The sequence below is a fragment of the Dunckerocampus dactyliophorus genome, chromosome 16 (assembly GCF_027744805.1).
Source record: "Dunckerocampus dactyliophorus isolate RoL2022-P2 chromosome 16, RoL_Ddac_1.1, whole genome shotgun sequence".
Lineage (NCBI taxonomy): Eukaryota > Metazoa > Chordata > Actinopteri > Syngnathiformes > Syngnathidae > Dunckerocampus > Dunckerocampus dactyliophorus.
Genome location: NC_072834.1, coordinates 3323139 through 3336666, shown reverse-complemented (window position 1 = coordinate 3336666; position 13528 = coordinate 3323139). Strand labels below are relative to the sequence as shown.

The 13528-nt window shown below is 43.2% G+C and overlaps 1 protein-coding gene across 2 annotated transcripts in view; it reads right to left on the bottom strand.

Annotated features, from left to right (window-relative positions):
• sptbn4a (spectrin, beta, non-erythrocytic 4a) overlaps window positions 1–12495 on the bottom strand; it is a 39212-nt gene extending 26717 nt beyond the window's left edge. The window contains exons 1-2 of one of the 2 annotated variants that reach the window (XM_054754908.1): window positions 11735–12495; window positions 11380–11534 (exon numbers count right to left, since the gene is read on the bottom strand). In XM_054754908.1, the coding sequence (XP_054610883.1) occupies window positions 11380–11502 (123 nt within the window). In that variant the 5' untranslated portion in view covers window positions 11503–11534; window positions 11735–12495. Of the gene's footprint in view, window positions 1–11379 lie in introns of both variants that reach the window. The other variant, XM_054754907.1, reaches the window with a different exon arrangement.
• Between the last annotated feature and the right edge of the window lie 1033 nt (window positions 12496–13528).

The following is a 13528-nucleotide window of genomic DNA, read 5'->3' as shown; positions in this document are numbered from 1 at the left end:
ATAAGCAACATCACACATCTTTGACATGAAGTAGTAGAATTTAAAAAGAAAACATCACAGATGACGTCTATGTGGTATAGATCCCATCATTTTACTTTAAAAGGCACCGGATTCTCCTGGGCTCATTTCAAATATGCATTGTGTGTTACTGCCATCTGCTAGCCGAGTGACTCTGCCTGTCGCTTGTATACTCCATTAATGTCAGCGATAGCTTCAAGGGACGGTTCTTATGGACTGAGCCACCCACTCTGTACCACGCATGAAGTCGACGGAGATCACTGCAGCTGCAAAATGCCGTTGCAAGTAAGCGCGTTCAATTTATTAAGGAGCCGATGATGGAAGAAAAACCTCCATTTGTTGCAGGTGGAACTCTGAAAAGACAGGACAACAGGCGGCAGATCAATTCGGTTCTGTGCCCAAAAATAACAACAACGAAGCTCCATGCCAAGGCAACAGCCCCCCTGTTCGCAAAAAGGTAGCAGATAGAGCAAAGTTTGGCCTCGGGCTGACCTACAAATCATGCATGGTACGTCTAATACACCTCTATTCTTTCCTGTACCTGCGTTCTTGTCCTTTCGTAGCCTTCACGCTTTGTTTCTGACAGCATCTGACTAACCTGGACTGGTCGCCAGTCAATCACAGGGCACACATAGACAAACAACCATTCACACCTATGGACAATTTAGAGTGCCAATGAACCCAACATGCATGTTTTTGGAGTGTGGGAGCAAGCCGGAGTGCCCGGAGAAAGCCCACGTATGAGGAGAGCATGCATGATCTTCCAGATACGTATCCTGACTGCGTGGCCGACATGCCAGGCCAGCGGGCGGCTTATACAGCTTTTTTATTTTTAATACTGTAGTATAGCACAGTTTATTCACTAAAAATTCCACTTAATTCCCATGAGAAACTGAAAATTTACAGAATTTTGAAAGCCTATTAAAAAGTAGGTACAGAGTATAAACACATTTTGTGGTTTCCCCTCTTGAGCGAGAGATGAACTCTCTCTATTCTATGGCTTCTATAATGCAGTGCTGCATTCCTCCTCTTGGCACAGACTCTGAGCCTCTCTTGCGTCCCTCAGCCTCTCATAATGCAGAGCCAGCAGAAAGCGGCCTCCCCCCTCTCGTGGCTTTACTGACATACAGAGGCAACAGCAGAAGAAATCAGAGAGGGGGTGGCGGAGAGAGGAGAGCAGACGAGGAAAGGCAGGCTAAAGGAGGAAGGGAGGCAAGCGAATCAAGCGTTTGTGGAACAGGAATCGGGCTGCGGGTGTGCCAGGCTGTAGTTGCATGCAACGAGCATCTGTGATTTTTTTTTTTTTGTTCCCCCCCAAAGCAGTCACGGCTGACATGGTACAATGTTGTAATGGCATCCACATGGCATTATGATACCGTACTGAATTCTGCAGGCTTTGACTGTACTGCTGATGCAGCAGTACAATGAGGGGGATTGGAGTGCTTGTTTTCTGCTGCTACACCCACTGCACACTGAAAAGTAAGCATGTCACATGGCCTTCTTCCTGATAAACACATCACATGTCCACACAAATATACTACTCGTCTTTTGTTAGTTGACTTTCAACCACAGTGGTATCTTATATGGCCTTAACACATAAGAAGTAGGTGACATGCGTGTCACCAACACTTAAATGTGTCCCATCTAGGGATGGGTACCTTTCACATTTAAACCGATGCGATACCGATGACGGGTACGTACTCAACGGTACCAATCTTCGGTACTTTTGCGTGTGTTTATGTGGTAATAAATGTCAATTTACTACTTTGATTTATTTTGTCCCCAATGTAAGATATTTATCTCTCAATACATAAACTTGAACAAATATATCAAAACACCATCCCACTGTTCCTATTGTAACATCGCAGTTACTTTCTTCATGAAAACCGTTAGCTACAACATTATGTTTTTTCTTCATGATGCACAAATTAAAACCGAGCTCTACGTACGGAAAAATTGTGTGACGGGGGTCCACAGAGGGCAAATACGTTTAAAACAAATGAGCAAAACAGGATGAAATAAAGATTTGATTAGATTAGATTTATTGGTCCCAAAGGGGAAATTTGTCTTCACTGAGTGTTGACGCGCTCATTGTCAGTTTTTTCATAGCTCATGATTGGCTCCTGTCAAATAAAGAGCTGCCTGGTCTGAACAGGCTCATGCGTGCCACAATATGCCATTTTATGACGTGGGCACGTGCGGCTTATATATGTTCAAATCCGTTTTTTTCTCAAAATTTAGCGGGTGCGGCTTATACACTGGAATTTACGGTAATTGATACGCTCATAAAACATAAAACTATTTTTGACGCTCAGCTCAGACAGACAAAATTTGCCAAATTACACCAAATATACAAAACCTTCATAGAGGGGTAGCACATGGACTAAGGAAACAGTTTGGTGAGGATCTGGACAAAAAGGCTAATACAGTAACTTATTATTGTAGTTTGAGTCACTACGGCATCGAGGAAGGTGGATCGCTTGTCCTACAATCATAAAGGCCCCCTCCCCGTCTGCTGGTCATCCTTGATGAACCCCAGAAGTAGCCTGCTAAGTAATAAACTGATGGACAAACAAACACAATTTTAAATTCTGTTAACAATTCAAGCAGCCCAAATGAGTTTCCTTTGTGGGGTGGCTGGACTCACACTAAGAGGTAGGGTGAGGAGCTCGGTCATCCAGGAGGGGCTCAGAGTAGAGCCGCTGCTCCTGCACATGGAGAGGAGCCAGTTGAAGTGGATCTGGCATCTAGTCCGGATGCCTCCCTGGTGAGATGTTCCGGGCATGCCCAGGCGGGAGGAGGCCCCGGGGCAGACCTAGGACACGCTGGAGGGATTATGTCTCACATCTGGCTTGGGAACGCCTTTTCGTACTCCCGGTTGAACTGGAAGGGGTGGCCGAAGACCGGGAAGTCTGGGAATCCCTACTGAGACTGCTGCCCCCTCAACCCAGACCCGGATAAAAGTAAGAAAATGGATGGATGGATGGATGGATGGATGGATGGATGGATGGATGGATGGATGGATGGATGGATGGATGGATGGATGGATGGATGGGTTAACAACGCAAACTTGTGGTGTGGTATGACTTTCACCAGTACTTCTATATGGACACCTTTTGAGCCCACAATACCCTGATACTGGCGGCAACCAAGCTCTGGCTATATTGTTATATTCATAATAACCAGCAATAATCATCGCTATACTTTTACGTAATGCAACGAGCATCAGCTAAAAGCTCAGCAAAACCAATTTGAGGAAAATTCAAACCACGTACTTAATAGTACTTAAAGTACTTAAGTACTTAAATAAGAAAATGTCAAAAAGAAGCTACCAGCATGTCATTAATCATTCCACCACAAACGTTAGCCACTCAGAACGGTGCAAGTATTATTCTTGTACCGCAGAAACTCGCTGGACATCAAGACAAAACCGCGCAAAATGAGGCTGAATCCCAGTTCTACCCCTTACCATTCGTCTTACCCCCACCCCGAGGTTTTGCGCGGTCGCGAGAATTGTCGTCCCAATTCTCCTTAAGCAGCGGGGTAATGGGTCAGCGCTAAGGGTTACATACCCGGGTGATAACGTGTGGTAGCCGGTCACACTTGAAACGAAGGGGTGGGTAGGCGGAGCTACAACACCCGCTGAAAAGACGGAAGCGCGGAGACCGAAAGAAACACATAAATGTAAGTAGTGACGTATAATTATGGAGTTTCACAGTAACGTCACTCGTGGTTTATTATATATTCAATCATTTGCTACTCCACGTAAATATTCGCCATGTTTTCAATTGTTGGTTTTCGTGAGTTATAACTAGCCGGTTAACACCAATATCTGACTTCACTGCAATCTACTGCATTTCATAAATGATTAGACAACGATTAGATAGCGACCACATTAACCTGCTCGTTGTAAGTTGTATTTTAAAATAAATCGCTCCTAGCGAGGGGAATCTATATTACTGAACTGGCCGAGAGAGTATCATGTTTGTGTCCGACTAATGCGCCCCCTTTCTTGGCCACGGCGGGTGGATATCCCCCGGTCCATACTCTCGAGGTCCGTGGCAGCGCGGAGGCTGCTCGGATGCACCTCGCCGGGCCATGGCAGGTGGCTAGCACCGCTCCAGAGTGTACAATGACGTTGGTGTTTTCTAATCTAATCATTCAACGCAGCACATCGGACTGAAGTCTGTTTGCTGCGAATCACAGCCACCCTGCTTCACCAACAATTGCCATGGTTCGGTATGTAAACCGTATTCAGCATACAGTATGGATGGTCAGGAAGTGAGCTAAATAAAAGATGTAAACAACATGGCCCTATGTGGACGCACACCACATTAGCTAACTTTATTCAACTTTTGGAATCTACCGTTGTCCCATCTATTTTTTTTACCATCACTCTACAGTATATTTGTTTTCAGCACACTATTACTATACTACTATTACTATTATTATTGTATTAACAGATTGTATTTCCAATGAGTTAATAGTTGTACCCCATCAGTCATGCATGTGTGTCATTCCTGCAGGAGATGCTGAGCCAAGTGAAGTCAGCTGCTACACGATACAGCACTCCCAGACCTTTCAAAAGTATGGAAAAGTCAAAAGCCAATTTGGAATTTGGAACCTGTTTCTATTGGCTGTAAGCTTTGGAATGACATGTCACTGGTTCAGATCAGACGTTGCACTCGGGACGCAGCCAGCCATACGAACACGTTTATGAGGAACAACACCGCAAATATCACTTTCATGTATATCATTTTCAGGATTGTAAATACAAAGAATTGGATCACTGCATCACATCATTCATACTACAAATCAACGCTGGCCAGCATCATTACAACATCCTCTGGTAGTTCTCACCTGAAAAGTGACATCACAGTGCTGGTTGTTAAACAACAGCATGTAGAAAGACCAAACCTGGCACAGCATCTGAAATTCATGAGCGTTCTCCAAATTTCACCAGTTCATCTGTCAAAAACACTGACAGAATTAGAATACAACAAAATATATATTATTCGGGACTTCAACGCCGATGTATGACACGCTTCTTGTTCTTTACATATTATGCCTCTAATAATAGACAAGGTCAAGTGCACAATACCAATTAACACCATTTCGCATAATATTCCCCAAACAGCCGTGCCACTGAGAAAACAGCACAGAAGCAACTAAACGGAATTAGATGGTTTATCCCACCTAAACAAAAGGAGAAGCATGCAATCAAACAGCACTAGGGATAAGCCACGACTAGCTTTGTTCTTTAAATTAAAGGACAACTGCACTTTTTTGGAATTTTGCCACAATTCATATGTGAGACATGAACACATCTTTCCACTTTTCTGTGCATCCGAAATCGAGAAAAAACACTGGCACGAGGCAGCTAACAATGCTCGTAATGGGATTCAACTGTTCCGCCTATAAAGCCTTCTAAAAAAAACCTCCAAAAACTGCCAAGAATGCTCCATTTACATAACGTGACCTGCATATTAGCTGCGCTACAGCAACATTGTTATTGTAGAAGAAGTACTTTTCTGGCGTAGTGACACCACGCCTTGCTCTCAGCATCTCAGGCCACTACCGAGAGATAAACGTTAGCTACTGGGGCTGCTGCTGCATGCAAAACCTAATGCTAGGTTATAAGTCTTGCCTCGCACGTGTGTAGTAGAAGGTTGTGGCAATAAGCCGCAAAGTTGGTCAACTTTGAAATTCCACATGCAACCAACTAAAAATCCAAACAGACTGAGGCAGTGGATGCTTGCTCTCAACTTAGGGCTGACGACATCGCTAGGGAGTCTCAGCTAGATGGTCGTTTTCTCTCAGGAGTTCATCGGGGAGCACAAACCTTGTGCTGAAAGATACAGCCATCCTATCCATGCGGAAAAAAGGAAAGACAAGACTTGAAGCACACTTTGTTGCCAAGCCACCACCCTACCACTAAACCCTACCCGATTGTCTGTAGTAAACCAATGTGTGCACATTCCACTGCTGTGAAAAACTTAAAGGGAAGCCGCACCTTTTTTGGAATTTTGCCCATCATCCACAATCCTTATGTAAGACATGGACACATATTACAACAGGAGGGCGCCAGGAAAGAAGGGCAAAATACGGGAGTTTCCCGGAGAAAATGGGAGGGCTGACAGGTTCGATGTCTTGTACGGTATATCAGATAGTGTCAATGTCAAATTAAGTTTTGGTTCCAGAGACTTTGGTTACATTACTATATTAACGATAATCAATAGTCATCATCGCTATGCTCATGCTCTGCATTTATTTCATGCAACGAATGTCAGCTAAAACCTCAAAAAAAACAACTTTAGGAAAATTCAAACCATAAGCGAACAATCTGGGACGAGCATATGTTATTAATAAGTCCATAAAATCATAGGATTTCCTGCTTGAAGCATGACACCAACATTAGCCACCCTGCAGGGTGAAAGTATTATTCCTAAAATCGATATCGGTATCGGGCTCGGAAGCATAAAAACCTGATCGGAGCATCCCTACTGTAGGCCTTTACGTGCGCTGGAAAACCTTTATTTGGATTGAACCATGGTGTCAAGGTGACGAGGTTTTAATCAAAATAATGGCAATTAAATGCTGCCAGTCACTTTACAACTGTAGAAGTAAAGAAAAGGGAGCTGGTGTAGGCTCTACATTGTACACACGCGTGCTGTATGCGCATGCACCACACAGAAACCAAACATACTCAACTCTTTCTGATTTTTGTTCTTCTTCAGAACATTTCTAAGAAAAGATTTCAGGCAATCGGTGAAGCAGACCCATTGTTTCCATGTCGATGCATTAGGTGTGTGGCTCTATTTGTGTGTTAGATGTGTGAAAGCCAGCTACTTGTAGCTGGAGCATACACTATTTCCTTGTGTTTATTGTGTTTAAAAGTATTCACCCCTGAGCCAGAGGTAAGGCTCGGCACAAGGTCAGTCGTGAGTGCTCCTGCTGTAACAGAGAAGCAAGCGGGGGAAGCGAAAATCAGGTGTGGGACGGAGGCAGGAAGGAACTCTTCCGAAAGGGCAAAGAGTTCTACAATCATGGTAGCTTGATCGTTTTATTTGGTCTTGCAGGTGACAAGGGATTGTACGCCATGTTTTCAGGACTATAAAGGCACACACTAATAGTTGGCTAATAGGAAACACTACGTACGGCACCGACATCTACAAAAAAGCAATTTGGTTGATTATGTGGAACCGATTGTTCCATTATCGTTATCTTGAAGTAACTGCGTTTGACGCTCCTCAGACTGGCTGCCTGATGTCGACATAAGCGGCTGTCAACATAACCAAAAATTGATACCGAAACTAGCCATCGCTTGCATATTCATGGGTGAACAGGTGATAATCAAGGATACTTGACGCACACAATGGCAGACGTTGTTTTCCTCCCTTGTTTCATGTGATATCGTATACTCTCATCTTCCACTGGATAATGGAGCGCATCGACGGGAACATCAGGATTTTCTACCAGTATGTCGATTTTGTGAGTACAATTATTGATAATATGTAAATAAATAATGTTTTTGATCAGCATGAGACGAAATCAAGGTACCAAAATGCAATATGAAACAAACATTCGACATTGGGGTTCAGCTTTTTGTCATAAAAAAACAATATTCCTTTTGTTTTGATGTCTTGGTGTTATTACCAACAATATTTGGAAGATGCTGATTTACACGTAACAACAGTAATCCCTCGTTTATCCCATTTAATTGGTTCCAGACTTGACGTGATAAGTGAATTTTCAGGAAGTAGGATTCCTTACTTAGCAAAGTGCAAAGAAAATCTGTTCACAGCCTTCTAAATACGTTTTTAATATAATTACAACCCTGTAATGTTGCTCGTGTGTGTTGCTAGAAATGTGTTCCCTAAGGGAGCTGAGTGGTGGGCGAAAAGGAAGCAGCATCGGGGGTTCAGAGTTGAGTTTTAGATTGCCGTGGGTTACGGCTGCAACAATTGCCTGTGTTTTTATTAGGGATTTTTAGCAAGGATTGTGGCTGTTGTGAGATCCTTCAAACCTGCAATAAAAGCCTGTTGTTCCGGCGATCAAGTCTGGCGTTTGTGTGTCTCACCAAACATTACAGTAACATTACTGACACCTAGTGACCAGTATGGAATACTACATATCATTCGCAGCCTCTCTGAATTGAATTTGAATTTGAATGCCTTATATGTGTATTTTAGTTCATTTAACCATTTTCATCCTTGAAGATGCTTCATTTCGGAAAAAAATGTGCAAAATTAGCTTCAGTGTGCATATTTTTGACTAATAATAGGCCCTGTTCAACCATGAAACAGCATGATTTACTCATTAACAGACTTTTGAAAAACCGTGATAGAGTGAAGCTGTGAAAGTGGCGAGGGACGAGTGTATTCATATTGCTTGTGGGTGCAGACGCATCCCAACCGCAATATCGTGTGCATGGAAATATCGTAGCTGAGTCACTCTCAACTAGGCCTGTCACGATAACAAATTTTGCTGGTCGATAATTGTGCTATAAATTACCGACGATAATCGATCACTTCGACACTTTTTAGACCATATTATCATAAAATGTATCATTGAATGATCTCTGTGTCATGTCACATTTGAGCCACTAGATGGTACTCAAGTGTAGTGTAACTGTGTGAGGCACAGAGGATGCCTACTAAATCGCGAGGCGTCACCACTTCACACACCCTGGGTATCGCGGCACTTCACTTGATTCAAAGATTGAATCAAGAAATCCATCATCAAGTTTTCCCATCGTGGATCAAGTCAATTAAGTCGAAGTCATCCCCAAACAGGACCAAACAGCCAAACTACTAAAAGTGCAATACGTAGGTAAGAACAAGGGCTTACACAACACCGCAGGTCCCAGGACATGTGTTTTAAATTACACCACCTCACTCCTGAACATTCTGGGGAGGTGCTATCACATAGTTAGCTATATCCATGCTCATGAAATTGTGTGTGCTGAGCAGAAGCTTGCCATTTTCTTCCATTTACCGTCAAAACCCGAACCCCTAATCCCCAATCCAAAACCATTAGTAGTGCTGCTACATCCATTCCACTCCATCAGCTCTGTCCCTGAACTGTTGAAGAAGATGGTAAATGTTGAACCATCAGGCCTGCCAAGTTGATTTTTCGTGCTCATATTTCTTTTCGGGAGTGAGTACAGTTGAACCTCGGTTAGCCTACGCCCCACTTAACGTACGGCTTTGGTTTACGTCTTAATTTACACAAAAAAATGTTCTGCCTTGGTTCACGAACATTTCCCAGTTAGCACGATATGGCCTGCGTCTTGTTGTGCTTTTAATACACTGCGTGAGTCCAGCTGACTTTAAGAAATAACTCGTAGCAAAGTATGAAGATGAAGATGTCATCCGTGTGGATATCTCTCCTCCTCCTCCTCCCTCGCTGCTCGTCAACAGACGTCTTCAGTCAAGGTAAAAGTGACGTAAACTGTTCATTTATACCTTTCATTCATCATGGAAGGTATAAGGTATAAGTTCGAATTGTAAAACTATAAAAAAATAAATAAATGTTTTTTTGGGGTTGACAATAACGGATTGATTGGATTTACATGATTTTTTATGGGGAAAATGTATTCAGTTAGAGTACGTTTCGGTTTGAGTTGCACCTTCTAGAACGGATTAATGACACCAACCAAGGTTGTATTGTAATAAAGATTTGTCAACAGCTTATTTTTAAACCCATAACAATCCATGCTTTAAACCAAACTTGTGCTAAAATGTGTTCTGTACATATTTGTGCCTGGCTTAAACGTTAAAGTCCCTAAGTGGAGTGCGTGTCATGTGACAATCCCAGGCTATGGCTTCTCCAAAATGGCAGTGTTGGGTTAGCTAGCTCATTTTCAAGAGCTTATTTTTTTTTGCCATTAAAGCTAATGTTAAACCCATTTAACAATTGCTATACTTTAATAGGATGTCAATTATTACAATCCAACTGTGTTTCCTATATTTCTCCAATTAATTCATAGAAAACAGGCTACAAAACATTTTAGAGTGGTTGTCATGTGACCATCGCAGGGTATGGCTTCCCCAAAATGGCAGTATGTCAGGTAAGCTAGCTCATTTCCAAAAGCTTATTTTTTTTTTTACCATGAAAGCTAATTTTAAAGCCATTTAACAATTCTGATTCATTAATAGGGTGTCAAATATTATACTTCAACTTTCCTTACTATATTTCTTCAATGAATTCACATAAAACAAGCTAGGGAAATACCGCTATCTGGCGTTTAGCCTTCAGCTTTATGGAAAGCCTGATGTGACATATTTGTCACAATAGCAAAAATGCTAATAAGACACTCAATAAATGTCAGTGTTTCAATGATTTTCAATTAATATATGTTCTTTGCTTCCACTCAAAGTACGTTGGTGGGCCAAGTGCCAAGTTCTTTTCAGATAAGATAGATAAATACTTGATTAATCTCCAAGAGAAATTCACCATTGACACTATTTAAGGAATCCATTTACAATGAACAATGTGACATGTGTGTAACATCACACATCTTTGACATGAAATAGTAGTATTTTAGGGAAAAGTCTTCTATATTGTACAAGTATATGTCTCACACCATCATCAATTTCATAACTTTTGTTTGTTTTTGTTTCTCACCATTTGCTATGCTAATGCAGATTTGCCTAAATATAAAATAAAGAAATACTACATATTTTATATACTGTACACAGCTGGTAGCGATAAAGGATATTTGTTAATAATATAATTCAGGATTTCCTCAAAGAACTGCAAAATCTAAATAAATATTGCATCATTATTTGCTCTGTTGATCCAATGAATCTTCTTTCTGAATTGTCTATCATTTTCTCATTCGTCAGCTTAACTCATTTAACTGTCAATAGCATACCGGAGCGCTAATAAGGCAGAAGATCTGGAGAGCATGACTCGGGATGGGTGAGAGTAGCAAAGCATGGTGGGCAACCACTTCTTGTCACGGGATGTGACCGCTAAAAGACATGCTGAAAAGAAATGTACATGATCTGTACTGGGTGGTCTCCACTGCTGCAAAGGTGTACGTGCCCTCTAACCTTCACAGTGAGCTCAGTGATGTTCTCGAACAATTCTGAGAGCTTTACGTTTGCTACTGGGACGGCAAAAGGGGATCGTGTCACCCGGCAACGTGAAAAGCACACTGTCTGAGCGTTCATAACCTTGAGAATGTTATTCAGAATGCCCCCTTTGCCAAGTGATAAAAGGATGATCCAATGATTGATCTCTCAATTCCACGTTAGCCGACATGCCTCCCCCCCTCCCCACCCAAAGCCCCCTGACTCACCTGCTCTATGCATCTGACCTCTCCATCCTGCATCATGCCTTTCCTCCACTCACCTGCTCTATCTTGGCCAGCCATTCCTTGTTGCGGGCCAGCTCTGCCATGAAGGCCTGGTGCTTCAGCCACTTCCTGTGCAGCTTTTGAGCCTCATCTCGCGCCGTGTCTCGGGCCATAAGCATCTTCTCTTCCACCCGCTGTCCCAGTCACTCAGCTAGGGGAGACAAAAATAGCCACCATCAGGAGGCCAAGGCTCGAGCTGGTCCTTTCCCACAGGACGTCCTGCTTCCTTCTTCTATGCACCAGACCACCCTGCTCTGCTCTGCAGGGGCCTGGATACCTGTGCTCTCACCCCCCCACCACCACCACACCAGACACCCTATTCTGGAGGAAAAAAAAAATCAAGATAAGCACCTCAGCAGTGGCAGCAATAGAAGCACTCAAGCCCTTCGTTTGGATCGCCCCTGGGTCCTCATGCCCTACTAGTTCACGGGTCTTGCGGTCCTGATGCTGCAGTGCCTGCTAGCCAGCAAAGGCAAAAACACCCAGCAAAAACAAGGAAATGAGCTAATGACAATGCTGGTTAGGGGCGACACACACATCCGATATATTTTGCAGGTGGGGCGTTATCTTCTCGACTCAGATGTCAATTAAAATCCAGGCATCAGAAGCAGAAGATGCAGTCTTAGCATCGCCATAGAGGAATCTTTCAGCCGGAGCAAACCTGATCATCCGCCGCTCGCTAGTCCCGGTCAATCTATAGTCCTGTCTAGTGAAGCAGTAGACAGGAGGAGGAGGAGGAGGAGGAAGAGTTAGAGTGGGAGGAGCAGGGGGGAACGGGATGCAGAGGCAGTGCAGAGGAGGTCGGATAACATAAGCTATCTGCTCTTCAAATGCATCACTCCATCCATGGCAAAAGATGCACGCTGCATGAGGCTCTCTCCTCAGTCCACCAACGTCTCAACCACCGTTGGTGCATGCTGCTGCAGTCCTCGCCTCTCAGCAAAGCTCCAGTGTGTGTGTGTGTGTGTGTGTGTGTGTGTGTGTGCAATCACAATCAGCACTGCAGTGCCGGAGCAGAGAGAGAGCGGTAGAGAGATAAAGAGAGCAGCAAGCGTGAGTGTGAGGGAGGCAGGGACAGGGAATACAGAAAAAAAGGGGAAATGAGGGAAGGGGAGACCAAAGGAGGTAAAAGATGTTGGAGATATGGTGAAACATAGAATGGAAGAAAGTGCCTGCGTCATCCTTCCGTGTCACCAGGGACATTTCTTTGCACTAGCAGTGACTGCACCCAGTAGCAGGAGCAGGATTTGGCAAGGAGGAGGGGCGGCGGGGAAGGGGCGAGGGGGGGTAATTGTAAAGCAGCTTGAATGAGAGGAAAGGAGGTTACATGCACACATGAGCAACAGTGCAGCTCACTGATTTGGATCAAATTCACACCGCTGCCTCAAAGACAGCCTGCATGAGCCGTATCAGTGTTTCCCCTTTATTTTCCATACAGTGGATCTCAGCACATTTGCAAGTCAGCATTCACGGCCCTGCAAATTTGCAGATTTTTGGTCAAACTAATATTCCCCCCCCCCTGAAAATGACTTTTTTTTTTTTTTTTTTTTACACAGAAAAGCCTTCTCACTCACCATAAGTCGGTAATAATTTACAAATGCGTGCACACCATACATGCGCCACCATTTAAAAAGCCCTCCATTTTTACATGTTTATGTCTTTATGATTCAATGATAATGCTGGTGGTTCTTGAACGCACCATAGTTGTGTGCTGAGGAGCAAAAGTTTGTTGTTTGGCCATGGAAGTGCGAGCTTCAACAGTCATTGATCATCTTACATCAGTGACGTGCAGTCAGGGGAGTCACCAGTCATGATGAAAACTTAATCAATAATGATAAAATAAAAGAAGTATTAATATTTGTCAGTTGAACTGTATTCTAAATGTATTTTCTGTATAATTCCAATAGTTTTTAACATTTTCTTGAGTAGAAACCACTGAATTTGCACATTTCCTGATCAATTAAGGCTGCTGCAAGCGTGCCCGTCTACCGTCACACTGCACACTGGGTCGGCTCCTGGCGCCTGCCAGTTTCTGTTTGTCAGCATGTTGCAGAAACATTCATTATGCACCGTGACTTTCCACAAGCCGTGTAATGTCTTTAATGGAAGTGTGACATCATTATTCTTGCTAATTGGACATAAAAT